Genomic DNA, 26,332 nt, shown 5'->3' on the forward strand with positions numbered 1-26,332 from the left:
ATCCGGGTGAAGCCCAATGAGGGAGCAGAGGGAGATACAACCACCAAAGAGAGAGACTTTATTACGACAGAGATAGAGACTTGAAGATGTTACACTTCTGGCTTTGAAGATAGAAGAAGGGGCAAAGAGCCACAGATTGCAAAGAATGTCGCTCCAAAAGGTAGAAAAGGCAAGGAAATTATTCTCTCCCAGAGCCTCCAAAAGGAACCAGCCCTGCCAACACCTACTTGACCTTAGCCCAGGGAAACCGATTTTGGACTTCTGGCCTCCAGAGCCATAAGAGAATTAATCTGTGCTGTTTTAAGCCACCAAGGCTGTGGTAATTTGTTATAGCAGCAATACGAAACTAACACAAAGCTTTTGACAAGTTTTTATTGTGAAATATTGGATTTAGAAAAAAGTACAAAATGTCAACAGTCAGATGTGTACAAGTACAGTATTTCAATAGTCTATACATGTGAACGGTTTAACAGGTTCACCGCAGAATGCATATTTAGACCAATACAATCTAAAAAGGACTGCAATATTCACAAGCTATTAATACATAAATAACTTGAGCCAAAATGACCCTCACTGGTAATGCTAATTAATAGCTGAAAACAGGCTAAAAAGCACAATACGGCACACCATAGTATCTCCTTACAGGTCCACATTTAAAGAATATCAGCAATTTATGTCAATACACTACAGATCCAGGACTGCGACTCCATTACTAGTTTATACAATTGCAAAAGAATTAAGTTATAAAATAAAGAGAGGGTACTTAATTAGGACTAAATACCGTGAAGCCCCTAAAAGATTTCAGCCTTGGAATTGACAAAGCTTAAGTATTTAGACTGAGTTTCAATTTTTAATCTGTTACCTAACAAAGGGGGAGGGCGGCACCTTTCTTGTGTAGCAGCTCCAACATGGTATAAGAACTATTATATAATTTATTTTAAAACAAAAATGACCACTGTGGATTGACAAATGGCTATGAAACCAGAATATAAAACGTTACAAATTTTAAAGAAAGGTAATGACTATCTTATGAATTTAGCAAATCCTGCAAACATTAAAATCTGTGTTAAGAAGGCATTATCTATCATTGCTGAGAGTACTAAATTTAGGAAGATTGCATGAAGATCTCATAAAAATAAACTGGTTTAATTTTTCCAAGTCTGACAGATTCTACTGTTTGTTATCACTTGAAAATTACCCTAGATTATGTTTTCAAACTGGACAAAGAATTATTGATATCACTTTATAATAATGAATAACTGCAGGAATAAGCTAACAAAGCATGAGTCACATTAAAAACAATTATTACAATCATCCTGTGTTCTGAGGAAAGACAATCTTTGATATGACATTCATAATCAATGCTTGTTTAAAAACAAAATCTTGAAAATGATAAATTTATTAACAGTTTACTTGAAAGAAATTTATCCTTTCCCATAAACTCCTATGAGAAGGAACTCTTCCACTCTATACAGTACATCTAGCAATGTCTGAAGCTTTAAAATTGAAATAAAAGTCTGAACTGGCATTTATTAAGTAGGAGATGAATTCCATTACAGGCTGAAAACCACTAGATCAGAATATAATTAGACAATAACTTCACATAACCTATCCCACCCTATCCTAACCTTTTATAGACAATTTTAAAGACTCTGATATAATTTTCTTATAAATAGTGCCTGAATCTTACAGTAGATTCCAATCTATTCAAAGATAATCACAGATTGATTTAAAAGTTATTTAATTTTTTCCAGATTTGCTTTAAACTTACAAATTAAGTATGGTGTACATAAATATTAACTTAGATAACCACATATTATAGGGAAAGCAGATATATGGATCACTGCAGAAAAATTATAAATTTTAAATTTTTATAAAAGAAAAATAAAGCAAAACATGTAACTCACAAAATATGAACATGAAGCCATATGACATAAAAAATAAAATTACTCTATCAGAAGTGATTTAGAATTAAATCTTTGGGGAAGTATTTTGACATAATTCAATGATTCAATGACCAACAGCTTCCCACACCACAGAGAAACAAACCAAAAAATCATCTAAAGTCTATTGCATTATCAGTTCTTAATGCAACCGCAAACATTTTACTAGCAACTCTGATTTCCTTTTGAAATAGGCTTCTGTACATATACATTTATATACAAACATTTATTAAACATGATTTTAAAACAAACTGTATGTACAAAAGATCTGCATTCCTATAAATAAAAACATTAGGTGGCAAAAAGGCACTTGTAAGTAAAAATCTACAGTAGTTTTTACAAAACAAAACACTTTACCTTGGATACTGTACAATAAACATTAATTCCTATACCAATAACGAAATACTAGTTTACTAATGTTAATGATGTAACTTTTTTAAAAACATATTTACATATACTCTGAAGTTCATTTAACAAAAGCACCATGATTCTCTAAATTCATGTTGATGCAAAGTAAAAACACAATTACCAAAAAACCAGTGTTCACCATTTTCCTTGTTTAAAAGTTTTCATATTTCTAAATTGAAAACTGTTAATCTGAAGTTAATTCTGAAATTAGCATAGTGGAAAACAAAAAACAAAACAAACCCCAAACCCTGCTGCTCTGATTTCATAAAACCATACCTACTCTATTATTGCATGTTGCATTTTATAAAGAGCACGACTCATGCACTCCTTTACAACTGTTTAATACTATTGCTGGCAAAAAAGTTCCTGGATATCAAAATTAAAAAGTTACTTCAAACCAGTTGAAGTCTTATTTGAATGTTTTACAACTTAAAAAAATGCTGTATATCAGTTACAAAAGTGAATAGGAAACACGCCAACTCATTTGGTGTGCAAAAATAGTTTTCCACTACACAGAATGTAAGGGCTTCACACAACTTTTCTCAAATGTACATTTTCAGCAGAAACACTACATGAATAACTACTTTTTCAAGGGGACGTTAGTATGCTTCCACTTTTGTCAAACTTTTTACCCTTTGACAATGCTGCAACCTGTTTGAGTAGTTCTCTGTTTTTGGCCTGTGGGAGACAAAAACATTTAACATTAAAAATGTTTGAAATATTATTAAGTCATGCTGAAGAATATTACTTATTTAATGCTGTTCTTTTCACTTACAGAACAAGATTTCATTGAAACACTAACAGAATAAATGAAAGAATTGGTATACTTAGGTTCATCTCTTTAACGTTGGATACATAAGAAGGAAAATTCTAGATTGGTTTATCAGCCCCCTTTGTAAATGTCAATATTAACATAATTGTTGTCCAAAGATATAATCAATTACAAAAGAAGCAACTTAAAATGAATCTACTTAAAAGAGAATGAAAATTTCAAAACGGGAAAGTTTGGCTCTTTATCTTAAAAACATGAAATGAAAACTTTTCATCAGGAAGTTTTATTTTATGAAAATAGGTTTTATTTTATAATTAATAAGATCAAATGACTCAAGTGATGGTTTGGGAGGATATTTCCAACAATCTGTACAAAGTCTTGCATTTGATGTCTATGTATTTATAGAACAAGCATAAGAGGTCCTTTTTGCAAAAATATTCACTTTATCACTTTGCCAAAGGAGCTCTCTTAATGATACTCAAATGATGTTTTTTTTTTTGACGCACCCATCAGAACCACCCTTTCTGATCTTACTTTTGTTCCTTTAATTACCAAAACAGTCATTCGGTACTGGCTTTGATGTAAATTGAGCAGTTACACATCATCACTCTTTTCAGTTTCATGAAAGCTTGAAATTTATTTTCAAAGATTCAAAATTTCACTTTGCTATCAATCTGAGCTGATTTTGGACTCACTGAAATGTTCCATCCACCATTGACAAAGACAGTGTCCTTGAGCCAATGCACTACGACAATCACTAGTGTTTGTTGAGAAGGAATGTATAAACAGGGACTTTCAGTGAATATTTTCACATTTTGACCACCTTTGTCTCCCTATGCAATCTCTTAACTGTGCAAACATAGATAATAAGAACTTTTCATGTATACAAACACATTAATGATCAAACACTTTGGCACTTTTGAGCCAAAATGGGGAGAGCATTGACAAGAGTTTGGAATCTGAGCACTGCTCTAAAAACAAAATTTTAACAGACATCCTCTGTAAACCACCAAATGTAAACCATTTTCCTTCACAGGTCTTAAGATTTTTATCTACAGACTTTTTTTAACCTCAGTGCTTCATCTTCTACTCTTTAGCCTTTGTATGGCAAGATAACAGCCTGCCTCCTCTGTATATTCTCTTAAAGCAGTTCCATGAAATAGAAACCTCTTCCAGGCTTTGTTCTTCCACTCCCAGACCCTTGTCCAATCCAACTCCCCCTAATTAATACCTATGACCTCCAAAATGCAAATGTTCTTAGAGCTGTCTTATATTTGCAAATCAAATCACTTTATGTTCAACTGCATGATTAACAGCGTTTTTCTATTCAACGGTTATTAAATAATTACGGCGGTAATTAAGAGTTTAAATTTCAATTTCAAATTTAGAAAACCATCAAGAATTTTAAAGGACTTTTATTTTCTCTTCAAAACTAAATGGTTTGAGAAACTCAGAAGAAATCAATGAGAATGCCTGGCAGTTAGTGAAAGTCAGGTAAGCACACTCATGATCAACTGATTTATTACTCAGCTGAGCTGTCCTAGTCGATGTTCTAGTTTTAAATTGTTTTTCTTTTCATTGTTAGCTACTTATTATTTAGTTTCTAACTATAACAGACTCACTGGCTAAAAGAGGAATTTCAAGAAACAAATTTTAAAATACAAATTGATGAAGGGTATAAAGAAAGGTTAAGTCTGCAAATTTGCCTCAAAGAGATCTCCATCAGACCTGTATGTTACATTTATACAAAAGCGTTTATACTGGCACACCAAACCACTAAAACCTTAATCTTCAAGTTACCTTTTCTCAATCATCATTAAGAAATGAGTTTATAATTTTCATATTCTAAGTATGAAATATAAGAATTCAAGTATTAGGTACTGAAAGCAGTTTTTCCTCTTAATTCTTTAGCAGCTAATTTTTCATCTGCATTTCTATTTCAGTCTCCTAACCACATCACTAATAACTTTATTTGCTGATAACTTATGTGAGGGAAAAGTCATTAAGAAAAAATAAACAATGCAACAGTTGTTAACTGGACATGAGTCCAAATTTGTCTTATTCTAATTTAGATCAATTAAAAATATATTTTAAATGTAACATTTAAATATATACAAGTTAAAATTTTTTTATCCTAATATTACTTCTTTATTATCCACCCTGCAAGAATCAATTAAATTAAAAACTCTTAGGCAAGTTAAGTTAAAAATGTCTAGAAATACTGGCCTAAAGGAAAGAATATCTGGATTAAGAATCACACAGATCCTACTTTGAATCCTGGCTCTGCCACTTATCTGTTATGTAAGCTGGAGTCTATTTTCTCATATGTAAAACAGAAACTTCACCACCCATTTTAACAGTTGAGAGAACTAATAAACTATATAAAACACAGCCTGATAAACTGATACAAAACACAGTGGCTGCTACACAGTAGGCACTCAAATGTTAGTTCTCTTTCCCCTTTTATCAACTTATCTCCTAAACAAAAGGTAGATTTTTCATTTGGTATTCTTGACATTTTAGATAATTAGGGTTGTTTTGGGGTTTCCTGGGGGGGTATTTTGCACAATTTTTTCTTCTGATGCTCAGTGCTTATTTCCCAGGTTTGACAGTTTAAAATGTTTGAGAACTATTAGAGCAAGGTAAATTTTCTGCTACAGGGTTCAGTTTCTTCTTATCACAAAAAGAAAAACAGTTAACTATGTTTATTCATCTAGGTAGAGAACTCTACTAGCACATGGTTGCTAAAGGGAGTGGGGTTAAAACAGGGTACTTAACTGTGACGGAATGTCTCCAGCAATAACACAAAAGATACAGGGAAGTGGTCTGATAACAAGGATGAAATAAAAAACCTGAGTAAGCTGAGGTGGTGGGAGGCAGTGTAGAACAGGAGGAAAGCATAGTTAAATCTGAGTCAGAAGATGCAGGTTTCTATGTCACTTCTGATTAATTATGTAAGCACAGTTTCATCTGTAAAATGGGAATACCACATAACTCAAAGTTATTGTAAGGAGCAAATAAGACAGCCTGTGTAATATCGTGTTGAAAATGTCATACTTCTATACAAATATTAGTTACTATCCTATTATATGAAACTTCAGCTACCAACCAAGAGGAGGTACACTTAAGATACCAATCAAGCTAAGACGTCAGAGAGGTTCCCCGTCTTAGAGCTACAAAATAAAACAACAAAATGCTCTCTTGAACAGTGAGGAGTACTAAGTTTTGTCATCTTTAAGTACTGCTCACAGTTCTTCTGTTACCTCATTCTGGATTTACTCCAGAGATTTGGTTACAACACATTAAATCAGAGATCCTCATACAGAAGATTTTGTTCCCAGGTAATCACTCAGCATTAATAACTGAATGAGGAAAATAAGAACGTCACAAAACTAATACTTGCTGGTAGATGATAAACAGTAAGGTACAAGAAGCCCAATATATGATGTGGGCAATCTCTCAGGAGAGAGGGCAGATGGGCATTTCCATCAGTCAGTCACCATTCATTCAACACATTATTTGAATACCTGCTATGTGCCAGGTTCTATACAAGGTTTCTCTTCAAAATTCTCTGTAATAATAAGATTAGCATTAAGCCTAGCTAACCAATACCTAGAATTTCAACAGGTTCCTAAATCCACTTTACAATTTTACTCAATTTAAGCTATCTTCAACGAAGTATGAAGAATACAAAAAACAAAAGATAGGAATAGAAAATATCCCTTGGTGTTACAATGTTAAAAAAAAAAAACAATAACAACAGGGCAGTATTATTCCTTGCTTCCCAAGCTAAACTCTCCGTCAAGAGTCTCAAGTCTATATGCTGGCACCTTCTGTGATTCTAAGACTTAAAACTTCTGAACTTTAAAAAATCTCATTACCTAAAGATTGATTCTACAAACGTCAGAATGCATAAATCAATAGAAAGTGTAATCAATTTAGCGCGGACTGATTTCTAAGTTTATAAAACCTAGGTGAGAAAAGGCTTGAGTAAGGGACTAATCTGTACCCCTCTGGATGCTCTCCATCTCTGCATGCTAGATATCAGATACTCCTCTCTGTGTCACTGTGATGACCCTTGGTTTCACCATTCACTTTCCTGTATACTGAAACCCTACTGAGTACATTTCGCAGTACTCAGCGGATGACCTAGATCACTGGAGGCTCCCTGTTGTGGCACACAGCAGAACTCTATTTGACACCCTGAAAATCACAGTACCAAGCTTAAAGCTCTCTTTTGCCTTGCATCACTGCTTGAAGTATAAATTTTCTCCACTTGAGGTCCCTGAGAATTGGTTTTGTACACTCACCTCCCTTCCCATTATTTGGGAGGAAAGAGGAAGATTAATTGTACAATGTACTCAAGAGCTTATTTTCACCCTAGTTTCATGAATCGAATTTTTAATTTTTTGCTTTTCATCTGATGATCAATTGAACATATTCCAGTAATAGGCCCCTCTGAAAACCCTATCTGAAGTTTAGGCAAAAGTTTTCAGAATTAATATACTGAATCTCCTATCAAGTGATTGCAAGCAATAACTTTTAACGGGAACAGGATAAAAAAACAATTATAAAGTCAAAATCAAACCTGAAAATGCACCAAATATGCATAAAACAGGGATACCAATACCAGTCTAATACAATGAATACTATTAACCAAGTTCAGCTCTCCTTGCCTAACAATTTACATAAATATTGTCATTTACCTGAAGTTGTTCCACAGTTTCTTTGTGAGCTTTCTCCATACTGTTCATCTTTGTTCTCAGGTTTGACTCTTGGTACTGAAAGTCTGCCTTTAGTTCAGTTAACTGAGAAATTTAAGAAAATACATATATATGTGTATATGTGTTTATATATATATGCACATACACAAACACATCACTTTAAATATTCTTCACAATAAACTCAGAACTTGTTATAAAAGTGAAAGATGTTAGCGGTTTCCTGAGTTTTATAACTTAAAGATAGAATTTCTGTTTTCTGAAATAATGAATTCTATCTACTATACTATAATTTTAATGTTAAGATAACATTGAACCATCAGTAAAACTTTTGAGAAGTTGCCTTTCTTTGACGAGTCTGGCTGGATCTACCTAAAGGTGGCTTCACTGAACAGAGTTTGGCAACTTGTATGCCAACAGGAAAGCTTACTGGCTAATACCTTAGAAAATGCTTCAATTAAGATGTACTTCACATTATGTATAAACAAGGTGAATATTAAAACTGGTTTCAGGTTAAAATAATCTTTCAGTGATAAAAGAAAAAGCTTTCACACTAGGGAAGTACAAAGAGAAATTATCAACCAAGAGCTACACTGCTTTCATTTTTAAATTTATGCCCAGAATTAGGTATCCAATACCACCTAAGATTTGAAGTAAAAACAAAGAACAAAGTATAGAAATACAACTAATATGGAATGAGAAAGGAAAGGGGGTTACTTTAAAATTTGGGCTAATTTAGACAGACGAAAAAAAAAAAGTCAGAGGTTTGAGAAAGCAAAGAAGGCTACATGATAATTTTTTTCATCAGTATCAATGACACAAAAATACAAAATTTCATGACTTCAAACTAAAAAATAAGTTAGCATATAATTTCATAATCAGAACCATGCAAAAGAAAACTTCTGATTATTTTTAAATGGCTTTCATTATGTAAACTTTAAAGGTTTGTATGTTATTTTTTGGTAATTACCCAGTAACTTGTAAACTAAAAGATGTACAACAGCAAAAACAGAGAAAGGAAATCATGGTGTCCTATATTCTTATTTTCTGAATAAAAGCCCTTGCGCTTTTGTCAAATTGAAAGACTAAGTGAATTCTCTCTCTGTTTTCTATATTACAAAGGAATTCCTGTTCTGAAATGCCAATTCACATCAGATCAGCTAAGATAATTATTCTTGTCACTACCCTGTAAGTTGCCTCCAGACTAAGAATTTCTGGAAGATAAGGATCCTGTCTTTTATTTATTTATTCATCTTTATATCATGATCTAGTACGTGGCTGGCTCTAGAAGTCACTGAGTAAAGTGAAAGAAATTTAAGAAAATAACTTGGGCTGCCTTAGATTTACATGATAAGAAAAAACTGCAAATATGTAGCTATTTCAGGCTTATATTATTATATTTCTCATAACACTGCTAATTGCCATCCCTATTAGTGTTTCTTCTAAAAAAAAGGAACACTAACAAGAGCAGAAAACTTTCAACTGACTACACTAATATAGAATAGTCATGCTATGAAAAGAAAAAAAAAATCTAAGAAAGTCAAAATTCTATAATTCATCACTACTTGTTTTTGGAATCATTGCTACTTTACAGTAAACAACATTTTATTCAATTTTTATCTAGGTTAATACAGATCTTCCTGTCTTTGTGCAACAGAAATGTCTCTAAAATTTTGTGCTTAAAACAAATTTCCATAAAAGCTCATTAGTTAAAAAATCCTGCTGTTAATCAAAAAGAACCATTAAAAAAAGACACTCATAACTATCCTATGTTTATGTTACATCAATCCTAAATTTCATATACTGAATTTGCTTAAATTAAGATACAAATATTTTCAAATTAATTTAAATCCACTAACCAACAAGGTGTGGGAAAATGTAACATGAAAGTTGTTGAATGCCAGGGGTGAAAGCCAGCTCAGACTCAAGCACTACTATGTATACTCAGGGATAGATAATTCATATACCTATTTGTAACCATGTCTTGTTCATCATTTTAAAAAGAATGTCTTTCATGTTTTCCTATGGATAAGAAGTTTGAAATAGGTCAAACTAGACAGTCTAGGACCGTAAAACAAGTACAAAGTAGGTTCTGCCCTCAAAGATAATCAAACATCAGTAATGATCAGTCATAAGCACTTACACATGCCAAAAGCTGTAGCAAGTAATTTATATTTTCATTTAATCAAAACAACCATCCCATGAGATGGTATCAATACTCTCATTTTTAAAATGAGAAAACTAAGTCCCAAAGAAGTGAAAGATTCTCCTCAAGTTCACAGAGAAAGTGTCAGAACTTTTCACTAAACAGACAATATATTTGACATTCCCTTTGATCTAACTGACAAACCAAGTTCCAATACACTTACCTCCTACAAAACGATCTTAGACACCTATTGTTAAACCACTGACTACCACACAGAGAATTTCCATAGCACTACTTTTCACCAGTTATTAGATCTGGATTAAAATACATACATGACTGGTATATCAAAGACTATATTCAATTACTTTCTTAAATCATAAGAATTCATATAATATTCCATTTACATTTCATTTTCAAATTAAGACAGACCTATTTTTAAATTACAAGCTTACTGAAAACTAACGTTCAGAAATTATTAGAATTCTAATTAGCTCTCAATTCTCAGAACTGAAATTCTCAAAGCCCATTTCTACCTACCTTCATTAGATGGCTTAGGTTTGTTTGGGCTTTTGTAAGTCTTACAAGAATCATGCACAACAAACATTACCAAATTATTAAAGGAATTCCAATAAAATTTGCAATTATCAAGCAAGAGTCAAGATGTAAATCTTACCAGGTTTCAGTACAACATGTTCTTACCTTTTTATCTTTTTCTAAAATGGTCTGGTCTCTCTGCTGTAAGAGACGTTTAAGTGACATCACCTCTTCTTTCAGTTGACTTATAAGGACAAAATTGTCTGTTCCCCCACTATCTGCTGACTGATTTATAGAGCTACTAAAAAGAAAAAAATAAAATACAGTTAAATGAAGTAGAAGGAAAATTAGCAGGTGTTCAAATTGCATAAATTAGACAATTCCACAAACATCCTTAAGGCTAATGCAAAAAAATATGTACCTGACAGAAATGGATGCAACTGGCAAATTACCTTACTAATGGCACACATTACATACACCTGCAGAAATATAATTCAGTATTAGCTTTTAGGGGGTCAATACTTCTAGTGTAAAGCAATAGGCAGCCAATTTGTACAGTAACATCAGCAAACTTTTGGCTAATGAACTAAAACAAAGTCACGCTCATAATACTTTAAATCTAAAAACATTTTCCAAGCAGGTCAATTTAAAATATCACAATTAGATTTGTGTTTCATTGAAGAATAATTAAGATAAAGAGAATGTTCTCTATTCAGATTTGTTTTCCTTTTTTCAAAACCCAAATTTATTCCCCAAATAGAACAACATAGTTCAGTGCCACTTTCTTATCACCAAAATTAAGTTAAAAATGTTTAACTGATTATGTTTACTCTTCTAGGTGACTCAAAGAAGTCAATGTAGAAGATTTTCTATTCTTTTACCTAGTAATAACTGGCAATCGGCCATAACTGTTCAACTAAGTTGAAATTTCACAGCACTAAAGGAATTCATTTTTACCTATCTCCATTAGATGGCTTAGATTCCAATTTGGGCTTTTTCTTTGGAGTTTCATTCTGAATTGCTGCAGAGGATTTATGGCTGAAACCAAACATTAATAAGAATAATTAGAGTAAAAAGGGCAGAGGCATCAAGTGATAAGTTCTTCTTCCCCTAAAATATTATCGAATATCATTGATATTTTAAAAGCCTAAGTAACAAAGTTAAATAGATGTCTCATTTTAAAAATTCTATTTCAACACATCTCAAAAAATATGTTAACATATTTACCTCTGTTTCCACAGTCCCTGCTCTTGTTCTGGACTTAGATTGCTGATTCTGAAAAATATATAAATGACATCTAGTAACCACACATTTAATACATCTACATTTAACAACATTCTTCCCAATGGAATCAAATTATGTTTATAATCTTTTGTCCAGAGAAAGGCATATTCAATTAAGTTTTCAGACTAATATATATTGAATAAATCACATTCTAATGAGATAAATTCTAATCAAATGACTACCAGCCATCTTAAGTTCTTTAAGAAAGGTATGATGACAGAAACTGAATTTTCTTTTTAATCAGGACTCCTACAATTCAGTTGAACATCATACGAAGGATTAGGGTATATGACCATGAAAGTCACAACAGGGTTCTATAATTATAAAGTCTGAGAATCACCATACTTAGGCTGCCCTTACTATTTCAGACAGAAGATGTAATATCTTTAAAGTTAAAGCCTCATAATCCTACATGGAGAGTCTTCCTTTGGAGTAACTCAAGTTGCTCAGAATAGTACATCAAGTTGAACCAAATTTTTCTTTTTCTTGTTTTTTGCAGGGGAAGATTCACCCTAAGCTAACATGTGTCACCAATCTACCTCCTTTTTTCTTCCAATCCCCTCCTGCCCCACTGCCAAAGCCCCAGAACATAGCTGTGTATAGTTGGTAGTTTTTTTGGTTCTTCTATGTGAGCAACCGCCACAGCATGGTTACTGACAGACAAGTAGTATGGTTCCACACCTGGGAACTGAACCCAGGCGACCAAAGTAGAGCGCACCAAACCTTAACCACTAGGTCATCAGGGCTGGCTCAGGAAATATCTTAATTTCTCTGTTTCTTTCCTAGTTTTCCTAAGGACCCTCTCAAAAGTCTCAATCTTTCTTTAGTCAGTACTCTAGAGAAGTCATGCTGAAAATATTGGGAAATTTCATATTCACAACTGATTTTACTTTTATTCATAATTAATACAATAGTACTTTTTTTCCATTATGCCATAATACTAATAACCACTTTATAATTCAGTATGAATCCTACATACTTTTCTCCTGTACTTGCAGGTTAGCCAATCCTTCATTAACCCCTAGTTTACTGACTCAAGATGTATAGAGCATCTCCTATGTACCAGACACCATGTATTTGCACACTACAAGAGATGTTAGAAGATCTGAGCTGTGTGACCTTTTGCTCATTACTTAAAATCCCTGAGCCTCAGTTCCCTCATCTATGAAATAGGTTTAATACATATCTTATAGGGAGATGGGGATAAAACAAGTTATGTATATAAAAGCACTTAGTACAGTGCTAAATACACACAATAAATAAAAATTATGTACAGATGTGTGTGTATAAAATTTACTATTGTTTTAGCTGTAGAAATTTTTTAAGCAAAAGTGAAAAATAGACCATGTTGTAAGAATCATGTGTAAATAAATACCAAGTTGGGGAAATCATTCTGTAATTGTATGAACCTGAGTTCTTTTTTTTACTTGCGGCAAGGAACGGCAACTCTACTATGGAATTCAGTCGCCATTTTCTTTCTTTCACAAATTTCATTATAAGCATTAGCAAGCCATATAATCACACATAAATTAACAGCACTATCCATATGTCAAAGGGAGAACAATCACAGTAGTAATAATTTAACAAATATGCTTGGAATTCTCATCTTTGTTTTCTGAGGTGGGCCATTCCTGGATCCAGATGGACCTGAATTTCTTCCCTCCTCTCCCTCACTCCATCACTGTATATCACAATATGTATGCTCCTCATAATCGTTCTGATAAACTGAACTTGGGATAGGACTACACCAACTGCCTACTCATCAAATGGTCTATATCCATCAAATACAAAATAGCATTTCTATTTCTTAAATAATGAAAAGAAAAAAAAACTAAAGGTCAATACAATTCTCTTTCACTTTACTTTTGAAACCTGTCTTTCAAAAGATTAAGTTAGTCACAAAATTTCACTTTATAAACATACTCTGAGTGTGCCCTTTGACATCATACTAAGACAAATTTATCTGTAAAGGACAGAAGAAAGGGACATTTTAGCTGAGTCTTAGGAGTAAGTCTGAGAGATACCATTATGGCAGTTATTTTATCATATTTTTTCTTAAAGCAAGAAGCAAAAACAAGGAAGATTTATGTTCTTTTGCTCCTTGGGATACTCTGATATAAAAACCACAAGATTTCTTCAAAATAGCCAGATTAGAAGTCACTAGGCCGTCTACCACCGTTATAGAGAGGAAGCAGTACAACACCATAAGGCAAGTAGAAAAATTGCTACTGAAGGAAACATCAGTGCCTCAATAAAGCCTCATAATCTAATATGTGCTTGCCTATAATTTAGAATCAAATCTTCTTAATTAGAAAGAACTATATTATATTCCAAAAATATCATTATGTATTCCTAAACATGGTAGGCGTCAGTTTTTTGTAAATCAAAGTGTTTTATCTATCTAGAACTTTAAAGACTCAGAGAAATTTGAGAAAAAATAACGAATTCTTCTGAAAATCGGTACATCATCATGTCCCTGTTTTCTCCATTTTAATTTGTGTTTGTTTTAATATTCTTGATTTTTCCATGAAGACTACAACTACACTAAAAAAAAACTCTCATACTACACACATAAAGGGTTAAGATACCACTAATGAATAACTTCCCCATCAAAGCACTTTAAAAATAAACTAGTTGTTTATATTTGAATAGAATTCTGCCTACATGTTTTTTAAAAAACAACAAACTAGTTAAAAAAATTATTTCTCACACTTTGGGAATCTTCAAGATTTAGAATGCTTTTATCATGGTCACAAATGATAGTGTTAAAATCTGTTCTCCAAAAATGAAGAACATATATTTCCTAGTCACTGGTTTAAATGTTTTAACTAAAACAAATTAATGATAACTGAGGTAAATATAATTTTTACAAGTAAAATCCTAACAATTAAACAAAAAAGGAATACTGAGGCTTTTGATAACGTAAATCAAGTATTAACTCTGATGTACTTGTATTTTGACTTACGGTATGATCATAATTTTATATAGTAATTCCCTAAATGTCTTATCTTTACCCTTACAGTAAGCAGCTAAACACAATCCATGCAGGTAATTTTATATATGGAATAAAGTGGGAAAACAGCCCTAGGCACCCAAAAAGCTTACCATGTACAATGGAAACTAGACTGGCACAAAGCTAGTATACGCAAAATGTTAAATGCCAACACACAGCATTAAAATGCCAAGGAAGATTTTAGAAAACATGATTTCAAGTACTTACTTGTGATGGCTACTGCTGTGACGATGGTGATGATGATGATGATGGTGATGATGTTTTGAATGATGCTGGTCTTTCTCAGTAAGAGATGAAGAAGATGAATTTGAATGTGAAGATCCCAGGCTCTTCCTTTGTTCTTTTGTCTTCTGCAAAACTCTCTTGTATGATAAAGTACAGAGCCAGCACAACAACTTTCCATCAACCTTTTTTAAGAAAAATATCTGTATTAGATTAAACGCACCTGTAAACTGGCTGTAAGTGAAACCAGGTAAGATAAACTGCTCAACCTCTAGCTTTATTTCACACATGCACACACAGATTGTTGCAAAATGGAAGTAAAATTAGATTTTCCGAAAACTTGGGAAAATGCTTGTTTGGAGAATCATAAAAATGGTGAGGATGATACATGGACTTCCATTGCTTCTGAGGAATTTTTTAATTTGGAGAGAAAGACCTTTATTATTGGAAAATAAGCATAAACTCATAATATACTTCAAAGAAATACTATCTAAACACTAGCCTGAATTCTTAAATCACTATATGATTATTAAACTGACAGTTCCCACTACAGTAAAAACTGTTAATTTATACAAAAAAAGGAGAGAATGAACGACACATACAGTAGATTCTCATTATTTGCAGGTCTCATATTTGCAAATTCACCACCTACTTGCTAAAATTTATCCATAACCCTGAAATCAACTTACAGCGCTTTTGTGGTCATTCAAGCATAGGCACAGAGCAGCAAAAAATTTGTGTAGCCAGACAGCAAATGTTCCCAGCTAAGGTGGAACAAGGTGACGCTCTGCTGCTTTCTTCTTTCAGCTCTTACAGTGTAAACAAGTGTCCTTTTCATGGTCTAGTTAGTGCCATGTTTTTTGCATTTTGTGCTTTTTATTGGTGATTTCACTGTTTAAAACGGTCCCCAAGTGTAGTCTAAAGTGATGTATAGTGTTCCTAAATGCAAGAAGGCTGCGACGTACCTTATGTAAAGAACACACGTGTTAACCTAACACCTAACCTAAGCTGTGTTCAGGCATTGTCATAGTGCTGTGTGCCATGAATTCAGTCTAATCAATCAACAATATATATTAAGGTGTTTTTAAACAGAAACATACACAAAACAGGATTATGTATTGATCAACTCATCACCATGCTGTGACCAGAAGCAGGAATCCAATTCTCTATTGCCCTTAGGAGCAATAGTTCAGTATTCGCCAATTCAGTGGTTGCAGTAACTTTATAGAAATTAACTACCACGAATAAGGAGAATCAAGCGTACATTTGCCAAGGGGGAGGAAAAGAAACTTCCTTTCAAAATCAAGACTAAACCTATGCAAATAAAATTAAGTTTTTATTTTTTACACAAGAAGCGCTGGAGGGACATGTCTTACAACTAGGGTACATATATTGCTGTGGGGTGACCCGAGGCAGCCCCTTGAAGAGACAGTCATCCTCCAAATCAACTGAGACTGACAGACAATAGGAGGCCTGTGTGAATGCTAATCAGAAGAACGTCATATGTATACACATACTTTTTAAGTCACTGTAGGTAGAGAAAAACAAACAATGGTTTAAATGTGAGCCCCAAATCAAAGGCCTAAGAGTAACTTTGAATTATTCATGTTAATGCGACATCAGGTATTTTTTTTACACCAGCAACTTCAAGTAACCAGCAAAAGGGTAAGTAGATGAAAGGATTTAAAAGCAGTTAGTAATTCTCCTGAACCAAATGTTGGATAACCAAATACTACTAAATAGCCATCAGAGAATATTTTTTGAAGCACAGTAATCTCAACTGATCAACATGAATCTACATATGGTGCACTATTCCTAAATTTTCATCTACCTACCTCCTTTTGAGGACCCAAAGAATCCATCAAGTCTCAGCAGTGTACTAACTATAACAACTCCCAACTTGTTTGGTGTTTTATTTAATTTCCAGAAGATGTCATAAGATAAATAAAACGTACCTTTCTTCTTCCTTCCTCCTTCCGATCAAAAGCACACTGTTGTTTGCACTGTTCACAGGTCTGAGGTGGGCCATATTTTTTTTCTGAATTTGTGCAACGCTGACACTTTGTACCAATAAATGCTGCAATTATGTTACAGTACTGACAAGGCTTTGGCTGAAAAACAGATAAGCATTTCCATTAATTGAGACATTTAAAAACATTAAAAATTAGCTTCATAAAATATACCCAGTGTACAAACACATTTCTGGATTACAGAAACTAGTAGGTAAAAGATTTTTCTGCCAAGTGTGTTGCCCTATCATATTCAATGACATTTATCATATTTCTATTCATTTACTAACATTTATTTCTAAAGTTATGAAACTTTTCTTATTCTACTGAACAGTTAAATAATGATGAGAAACATGATTTATGATCTGCATAAGATGTTATACAATACAAAAGCTACATGTGAAAAAAGTCTCAAAAAATGAAAATAAAGGTACGCACTTACAGAAAAGTTTCATGTATCCAGTATTTACTAATTTAATATTCTGGTTAGCTTAATAACTATATAATTTATTCAAAAAACATTTAACAACTTTTCATCATATACAGGTACAGATGATTCCAGGAGCATGTACTATAGGTGAGTTTTCAACTTAAAAAAAATTGGCACAAGCATATTCAACATAAACTATAACAAACACACCTTAATTTTCTTTGATATCCAAAAGACAATTCAGGATTTTATAGAGCCTTAAGGCCAGCAATTTGACTAATCATTACTACAATATACCAATAATGATTGTAATATACATCTAAGAAAATAATCATACAGGCATACCTCGGAGGTAAGAGCAGGCTTGATTCTAGACCACTGCGATAAAGCAAATATCACAATAAAGCAAGTCCCAAGAATTTTTTGTTCCCAGTGTACATAAAAGTTATGTATACACTATACTGTAGTCTATTAAGTGTGTAATAGCATTATGCGTGAAAAAACGTACATACTTAAAACAATACTTCAGTGCTAAAATATGCTAACCATCATCTGAGCCTTCAGTGAGTCATTATCTTTTTGCCGGTAGAGGGTCTTGTAAAAACGCACTACCTGCAAATCACATTAAGCAAAGCACAATAAAACGAGGTACGCCAGTACTAAGATAATGTCATTACTTTTGCGAATAAATGCCTGAACTGTGTTGCTACATAAAAACTGTTGGAGGTTCTGAAGAGGGCAGGAAAAGTATGATTATGCAAACTCTGTGGATAAGTAGGTTCTCCACCACTAGCAGTTTGTTTGCTATATTTGAATCTTTAAAGAATAAAATCATAAATTTCACACCAAAATTCAGTAGGTATAAAACATGCACATAACATGATTGCTTTTAGTTGTCATTTTCCCAGACTGCCTATAGAAAATTTCTTTCCTGAAATACTTGACATGTTGAAATATTTAAGAACAGAGCAATACTTATGTTTTAAAAGGTGCATCTTTGTGAAAAAGATTAATTGACCGTAACAATATGAAATGAAAATATAAGACATCCTTACCGTGCCAAATTGCTTCACATTTTGAGCACACTTCTTACAAATTGTATTAGTTTTGCTGGAAAAGAAATTGTACACAGATGATCAAAATGAGGTAGCTTTCATGATAATTAGCACAATGCTGAACTAAAGCAAGTAGTTCTCTTTGACTATTTGCTTTAGTAGTACTTAAAACTCACTCTAATATAGACCAAGGATTTCTTAAAAAATACAAATATAAGGATCTTTTCAGGGTTGTATATTATCCAAATTTATTCCTATTTCATTAAGACCAATATCTTTATGCATTTTTATTGTATGCTTTTTGGGAAAAGAAACAAAACAAAAAATACTAATGTTTCCTATCTAGTTCCAAAATCTTCACACTTGCCACTATTTCTATACAGCATTACATACCAGTGCCTACCTAACCTTCTACTGGGCCTTCTCCACTATATGATGCCCATACTCCTTATGAAGAAACCATTTGTTGTTCTCTTAGGCTATTCTCTTCTATGAGCCCTGATTGTCTAACAAGAATCACCCCGTTAAAAAGCATGTGCTATTCTTCCACTGGTAACAAGTTATTAGATTTTACCCGTGGAAGGTAGTTGGCAACACTAAAGATCTCTCCTCAGGTCCATGTCAGTACTAATGTTTTGGCTTTTTAAAAATTCTTTGTGAGGAAGACTGGCCCTGAGCTAACATCTGTTGCCGATCTTTCCCTTTTTGTTTGACGAAGATTGTCACTGAGGTAACATCTATGCCAATCTTCCTCTATTTTAGGTGGGATGCTACCACAGTGTGGTTAAATGAGTGGTGCTAGGTCTGCGCCCCAGATCCAAACATGTAAACCCCAGGTCACCAAAGCAGAGTGCGTGAACCTAACCACTACGCCACTGGGCCAGCCCCAGCTTAACGGCAACTGTTTATATTTGCATTTTTCATTAGCAAGGCTGTACGTTTCTCATGCAATAACATTCTTTATTTCTTCATGTGTAAACTGAAGTCTAGCTGTAAAATAACCACTAGATTTTTGTCCACATTCTCTCTCCCATCTTGTATAAAAGGTTTACAACTTAAAATTTAAGAAACTAAATCATTTTTTTAAAAAACTTTAATACAAATATGAGATTACAACCCCCAAGTATTCCTTAGACACTTTGCCCTTAACAATCAAAAACTGTACAGTATACAAACCTCTCTTGTTGAAACTCTGATCTGCAGTAAGTACATTTTACAATAGGATGTGCAATCCGACATTCCTGTAATAAGAGAATATATTAGTCAGTATCTATCTCAAAGTCCCAAATTTCACTTTTCTGGTAGAAAACTATTATCCAACCTAGCCAAACGTCTAAAACATCAATAAATCTGTCCCCCAACGTAGATAATTGAGTGACTTATCACGTAAGTGGCCAATTACACACAATTCCTTAGGGAAGGCATAGGTGTCTTTGTCTTTATTAGATGGGGGGGATATGCTACAGATAAATTAACCAAGCTGTCAGGCCCGATTTCAAGGACTGGTTAAATGTGAAACTACTTATTATTTTGCACCGTTGCTCACAGACAGCATCCCGGCTTTAACGGGATGGGAGGAGCTCCAAATCATAGAGCATTCTGTTCCCAAGCCAGTCGCTTCGCTTTCCTGGACAGGGAAGAAGGATGCCATCAGCTTTGCGGCTTCAGGTTCCTAGCAAGAAAGTGCAAAAACCGTCCCCTGCCTCCCGGTGGAAGGACAGGATAGACCAGGCAGAAAAACGAGATGAAAACATCTCCACCCCAGGGTCTCTGCGGCATAGACAGGTGGCTGCCTCACTCAGCCCCACCCCTGAGACCCCTGAACGTTGTTGGGGACCGGGACCCTCCTGGGCTGCCTGGAAGAAAGCAGGATTCTGTCTTCCTCCCAGCTGATGCCCAAGTGCTCGGATAAAGGGGTCCGGGGTGGGAGGCGAGGGCTCCCAAACCCCCAAGGCGCGGGCGAAGAGATCAGCGCTGCAGCGCAGTGGGCACCCAGCTCCCGCGGGCTACGGCCGAGGAAACCCCGCCCGCCCGCCGCCCAGCGCCCACAGACCTTGCAAAGCTGCTGGCCCTGGGAGAGCTCCTCGAAGGGATAGCGCTGGGTACACTTGGTGCAGGCGTACAGGGCCGAGGCCGCCATCCTGCTCCTCAGTCTCCTCCTCCACCGCCGCCCGCTGCGAGGCGGGGCCCTACGGAGAACTCCGGCGCCGCCGCCGCCGCCGCCGCCCGGGCCGCGGGCTCCTCCTCCTCCCCCTCCCCCTGCCTCGCGCCCACCAGGGCCTCGCCGCGAGATCCCAAGGCTCTGCGACCGACGCCGTCTCCCTCCGCCTCCACTTCCGCCCCAGCCCACCCAGTGACGCCGTCCCAGCCGCTCCCGCTTAGGCCCCGATAGCGGCGGAGGGAGACGAAGCGGATAGCTTTTTGCGGTTTAGCTGCGCGGCAGCGGATCCGCTTCCTTCTCGGCTCCCTTCCCTAACCCTGATTGGCTGGGGGGGCTACTGCGTCACTCGGTCGCTCCTCCCAACCCCTAACCCCGGCTACGCAGGGCGCTCCCACAAAGGGAGGAAGTCGCTGACCAATAACAAACCGTCGCTGTCAGCGCGCGAAATCCGCTTTAAACGAGCCCCGCCCAAAGGTCCCGGTCGCGGCTATTTCTAACAGCCAGTCCCAGGTTTGGGTGACAGCGCCCCAACCTAATTGGGCAAATGTTCGCGAAGGTTTACCTTCTGCCTCTACTCTGTTTCCCCTGACTTCTATTGGACCAAATCATTAAGCCCCTCCTAATTCTGTTTGTTATTGGTCAAAAGGTAAGTACTTCACCTGGAGAGGCGTCCCGGAGTCAAGCTCACGCTCTCTCCGGCGTTTAGTCCAAGGAAACCGATGGAGTATTTGAACTTCGCATTCGCTTTTATCCTATTTCAGTCATTCGATCCAATTGCCACCGGAGACAACTCAACCCCTCGCCCCCGTTTCCTCCTCGGGAAGGCCCGCCCCTTTGTAGAATCCCCTCACAACCATCTAGTAGCCCGCAGCGTGACCCGCCCCGCAGACTCGGCTGCGCGCTACCTTGTGACGTCACCGAGGGAAGAGGCGGGTTCTCTCCTACTCCCGGAAGACGTCCGCTTTTTTGATTGGCTGTTCAAGACGTCCTTTAGGACGTGTTGCCCTTTCTGTGTGCGCTCGGAGCGTGGGTGTCCCTGTGGGGGTGTGTGGCTGGGGTTTCCAGCCCTGGCATCACCCCCTTAGCCCCTTCCATCAGGGGTTCAGCTTAGGGTCGCCCCTGGCGGGCGACTCTCGAATCTTGAAGAAAAGCCCGAGAACTCGGACCGCTCCGGGGCTGCGGAGGTCTGCTGGGCAGGCAGGAAGATGGCGACAGCGTCGGTCTCTACGACTTCTGGTTCTCAGTTCTCGGTAAGAAGCGGTTGACGTTCGAATAGGCCCCAGGTCGGCCGTGGCGCCTCTCTGCTTTTCCTCCCTTTGCGGAGCGCTCTTGGTCCAGCGCCTCACCCCATCCTGGGGAACGGCGTTCCCCGAGGTCGCCCCGTGCTACCCTGGCGTGCACTGCTCCTCTGTCGAGGCTGCTCCCTCCCATTGAAACAGGCCTGTTCCGGCTCCAGCCCCGGGACCACCTTCACCTTTCGGCCTGGCAGCCCAGGTTGCCGAACATTGCCTGGGCTCGCTGGGATGACTGTACCCACACGCCAGCTTGCGAAAACATTGCTCCTTTGGTCACGTGGGTGTAACGGCCTGTCTTGGAAAGTCGCCGAGACCAGGTCGGCGCGCTCGTCGGTTTCCTGGGTGGCTGTGGGAGAGTCGGCAGTCTCAAGTGCATCCTAGTCGTTGCTTATGCTGATCCCTTTGCCTGCAGCGCCCCCCCCCCCCGCCCCCGTCCTCCCAGTAAGTGTGTTTGGTGCTTATCCGACCCAGAGCGCGCGCTGCCCACCTCCCCCCCAGATTCCTGTAACTGCAGCGTGTAAGTGCCTTTTCGAGAGGCGACAGGGGGAGCTGATCTTAAATATTGTTGTCACCTCCACAAGGGCCACTAGCCACTTTAGTCGCTAACAATTGTCGAATTGGAGTATCGAACGCTTAGCATTTTGGGAACCGCCGCGTTAGGAATAGATCGGCAATAAATGTGAGGAGGCTCAAGTTAGAGCCATCATCTGTTCATTTCGAAGGTGCTGAGTGGCTGGCATGCTTTTAGGCTCTAAGATTACTCAGATGAATAGGATAGAATCCCTGCTTGGAAGGAGCAAAGCACCCAAGAGAAACTACACGTAATTAGATTATTACACAGTATGGTTTGTTAAACGGTAGCATACTGGAATAACCTAGGCGGGAGTGATTAGCAGTGCTTGGGTAGGCTAGAGACAGTTTCCCGGAAGGGAGAAGGGAGCTAGCTGGGTGGCATAGGAATTGTAAATGCTTCTGGCAAGAACAGAAAAGGAAGGAGAAAAAGATACCACAGCCATTTTGGGGTATGTGCCTAAATAATAGGTGGTTTTAGGAAACTTGAAATAATTTGGAATGAGCTGAGGTAGCGTGGAAGTAGCGTTGGGCTAGATGAATTGTAAAAGTAGGTAAAAACATGAACAAAGAGGGAGAGTGAGAGAAGAGGAGAATATCAGGGTCAAGTTATGTCATAGAAGCTAACGGGGAGAAAATTTAGGGAACACTAAGCCAGCAGCGTCACCTTGGGGAAGACACACTTTTCCTCAGTTTCAGCTTTTGGTGACTTTGTCAGGATTTATGATAATGAGGCCAGAAGTAACCTTCAGGGTTTCGGCAGAATGAGGAGGGTAACAGGCTTGCAGAGAGGTCGGGGAAGATTAAGGACAGGGAAGGAATGAAGCAATTGGAGTTCATTTAGGAATTAGGTCAGTAAAAGGGAAGATAAAAGAGGCACTGTTAGACTGTTAGGAAGAAGGATCAGTAAGTAGATGGATGAGATTATCTGCATAGGAGTTGTCATTAATTTAACTTAATTGAGAGAAGAGGGCTTTTCACTGTGCTCAAAATGTAGCACTCGGAGGCTGATCAAGGAATACTCATAGATGTTGAAATGAGTTGCACTCTTCCCCCTCTAGCTGAGCAGCGGTAATGAGGTGTGGTCAACCCTTAGTCCTTAAGGTAGCCTGCACAGAAATTCAGTGGAGTGTTTAATAAGAAAGCATATATTTTTCTATGCTAAACACAGCTTTAAGTGGATTCTAAGTATCAAGGCTACACTGAGAATATCTAGGACCCTTTACAAACCAAAGTATAACAGCCTTAATTAATTTGACCTGCTACATCAGAATATCTAATTTGGAAGTCATTATGTCTCAAAACAAAAAAATGACTCAGTTTTGCTTATCAGTGTATGAGAAGCGGCCCTGCTTAGACACTTTAACTGTCCTGTCAGGATTAGGCTGGCATTTCCAGCAGAATTTAAAAAAGCACCTTAGTTTAACAAACAGCTGATCATAAAATAACACGATACAAAAAGACCCTTTAAAATCTACAGCATGAGCTCAGGAGGCTATCATATTCAGATTTCAGTGTTGTGAACATTAACAATTAATATGCCTTCAACATTGATAAAGCCAGCCTGGAGCTAGCTGTGGTACATAAAGATGCTTTTACCAGGCAAGGATTTTTAACAGGTAGATTCACAAATAACACAGTCTTGAGGAAAGAGCACCATGCAAATCTCAAATGTGAACAACATGGAAGTAGGTGATACATTTGGTTGTTCTTTTAGCTGTTTCTCTGAAACAGCAACAAGAAGAGTAACAACAGCAGGTAACATTTATTGAGTGATTGCTGTGTGTCAGTTCACCAGTGGAAAGCAGCAGGGAAACACGAGTGATTGGGCGTAATGATATCAAAGAGAAGTACAGGCAGCACAGTGTTAAAAGAGAAGAATGTCTTTCCTGTCAGTTCTTTTTTATTTTCCCAGTAACCATGGTCAACACTCTTACGTCACTTTGGACTTAATTAATAAGCTGATCTCATAATTGTTCTCCCTGCTTTTTAGCCAGGCCCTTTAACCAACCTGCTCCATATTTCTCTTAAAAATGTTTTATGGGGCCCGGCCCCATGGCTGAGTGGTTAGAGTTCTGCATGCTCTGCTTTGGTGGCCCGGGGTTCCTGGTTTGGATCCTGGGTGCAGACCTACTGCTCTCACTAGCTATGCTGTGGAGGTGTCCCACATACAAAACAGAGGAAGAGTGGCACAGATGTTGTTACTCAGGGTGGTCTTCCTCAAGCAAAAAAAAGAGGATGACTGGCAACAGATGTTGGCTCAGGGTGAATCTTCCTCATGAAAAAAAAATTATGAATATATCATAGATTTTATAACATTAAATGTAGAAGAGATTTATTTTGGGGAATAATAAAAATGGATACCTTCATGCCCCTTTTTGCATCTTCCTACTTCTCTCACACACACACAGACACACACCATCATACATTTTGAGATTATAATAATAGATAACTCTTATAGTACTATCTGGCAGTCATTGTTTTAAATACTTTTCTTATATTAATTTGTTTAATCCTCACAATAATCTTAAGAGATTGGCATCAGTATTTCCATTTTCAAATGAGCAAAGTGAAGCACAGAAAGATTCAAGGTTGCACAACTCGGAAATAGCAGAGCCTCTTGTATTTCTGTGTAGTAAGTATCTTGATGGGCTTTAGGGTTTGTTCGTTAGTTTGTTGCCAGCTTTTATAAACAATCCTGTTGGGATTTTCCCTATGTGTTCCACATTGCAAAAAGTCCTCTAGAGCAGCAGTTCTCAAAGAGTGGTCTGAAGACCTTAGGGGTCCCTGAGACCCTCCCAGGGGCTCCACAATGTCCTCCCTTGCCCAACTGCTTTGTGGGAGACCAGATTTTCTTCATATACATCACGTCCAACAGAGTGAGTGCAGAAGCAAGTACAAGAATCCAGCACCCTTTTTTTAAGCCAAGAATTAAAGAGATTTGCAAAAACCTAAGAGAATGTCACTCTTTTCACTAATTTTTTTGGATGATACAGTTCTTTTTCACTCAGAAATGATATTTATAGCACCATCTTGGGTTTATTATTTTCAAATTAGTAAATATCTTTAAATTTCCTCAGTTTTAATTTTTAATATGATAAACATCAGTAGATACAATCCATATAAGTAGAAACTCTTTGGGGCGCTTCCATAATTTTTAAGAGTGTAAAGGGGTCCCAAGACCAAAAAGTTTGAGAGGAGCAGCTCTTGAGCAGTGATGTTTCAAAGAGCAGGCTCAGCTGTGGGTTACAACTCAGTGGTGGGTTATGGTCTATATTTAGTGACTTGGGACACATCATTTTTTCAAAAAAGAGGAGAGAGAGAAAATAGTTTGGCGAATCTACCTGAGAGTGAAGTTGCTGGGTTATCGAGTTACATGCATCTTTGGCTTTACTTGGTAATGCTGAATTGTTTTTGAAAGCGATTGTACCAATGTGCGTTCCCACCAACAGTCCCCTTTAATCCATTTGCTCTCTACCAGGTGATATTGTCTCACTTTCAAATTTTTGCTTAGAGACAAGTGTGAAATGGTATCCTTATCCTGCTCTTGTTCTCATTTGTGGTCCCCTGATCATTGGTGAAGATGCAGCTTTTTTTCCCCCCAAACTTTAGCCTTTTGTGTTTTTCTTCTGTGAAATGCCTATTTGTGTCTTTTGCCTGTTTTCAACTGGTTTGTCTTTTCCGATTGATATATAGTCTGTCTTTATGTATTCTGGATGTTAATCCTCATCTTTTAGGAGTATTCTAAATACTCACTGGCTTGTCTTTC

The 26,332-nt window shown here is 36.9% G+C and overlaps 2 protein-coding genes across 6 annotated transcripts in view; one reads left to right on the forward strand and one right to left on the reverse strand.

Annotated features, from left to right (window-relative positions):
* Positions 1–358: 358 nt before the first annotated feature.
* On the reverse strand, positions 359–21,021 carry FAM76B (family with sequence similarity 76 member B). 4 transcript variants are annotated; one of them, XM_008513747.2, is made up of 10 exons: positions 20,591–21,021; positions 19,714–19,778; positions 18,538–18,592; positions 16,999–17,154; positions 15,029–15,228; positions 11,752–11,799; positions 11,482–11,562; positions 10,690–10,822; positions 7,830–7,931; positions 359–3,029 (listed from the first exon to the last, which is right to left on the reverse strand). In XM_008513747.2, the coding sequence occupies exons 1-10, from the start codon at positions 20,675–20,677 to the stop codon at positions 2,940–2,942; spliced, it is 1,017 nt and encodes a 338-aa protein (XP_008511969.1). In that variant the 5' UTR covers positions 20,678–21,021; the 3' UTR covers positions 359–2,939. The 4 variants fall into 4 exon arrangements, with proteins under 4 accessions (XP_008511969.1, XP_008511968.1, XP_070479112.1 ...); XM_008513746.2 differs by having other exon boundaries at positions 10,690–10,825; XM_070623011.1 differs by lacking the exon at positions 20,591–21,021 and adding an exon at positions 20,084–20,337.
* Positions 21,022–21,076: 55 nt separating this feature from the next.
* CEP57 (centrosomal protein 57) overlaps positions 21,077–26,332 on the forward strand; it is a 40,830-nt gene continuing 35,574 nt past the window's right edge. For both annotated transcript variants that reach the window (XM_008513744.2, XM_008513745.2), the window contains exon 1: positions 21,077–21,948. In XM_008513744.2, coding sequence (XP_008511966.1) covers positions 21,904–21,948 — 45 coding nt within the window. In that variant the 5' untranslated portion in view covers positions 21,077–21,903. The remainder of the gene's footprint in view (positions 21,949–26,332) is intronic.

This window comes from Equus przewalskii, chromosome 6 (genome assembly GCF_037783145.1).
Source record: "Equus przewalskii isolate Varuska chromosome 6, EquPr2, whole genome shotgun sequence".
Taxonomy (NCBI): Eukaryota; Metazoa; Chordata; class Mammalia; order Perissodactyla; family Equidae; genus Equus; species Equus przewalskii.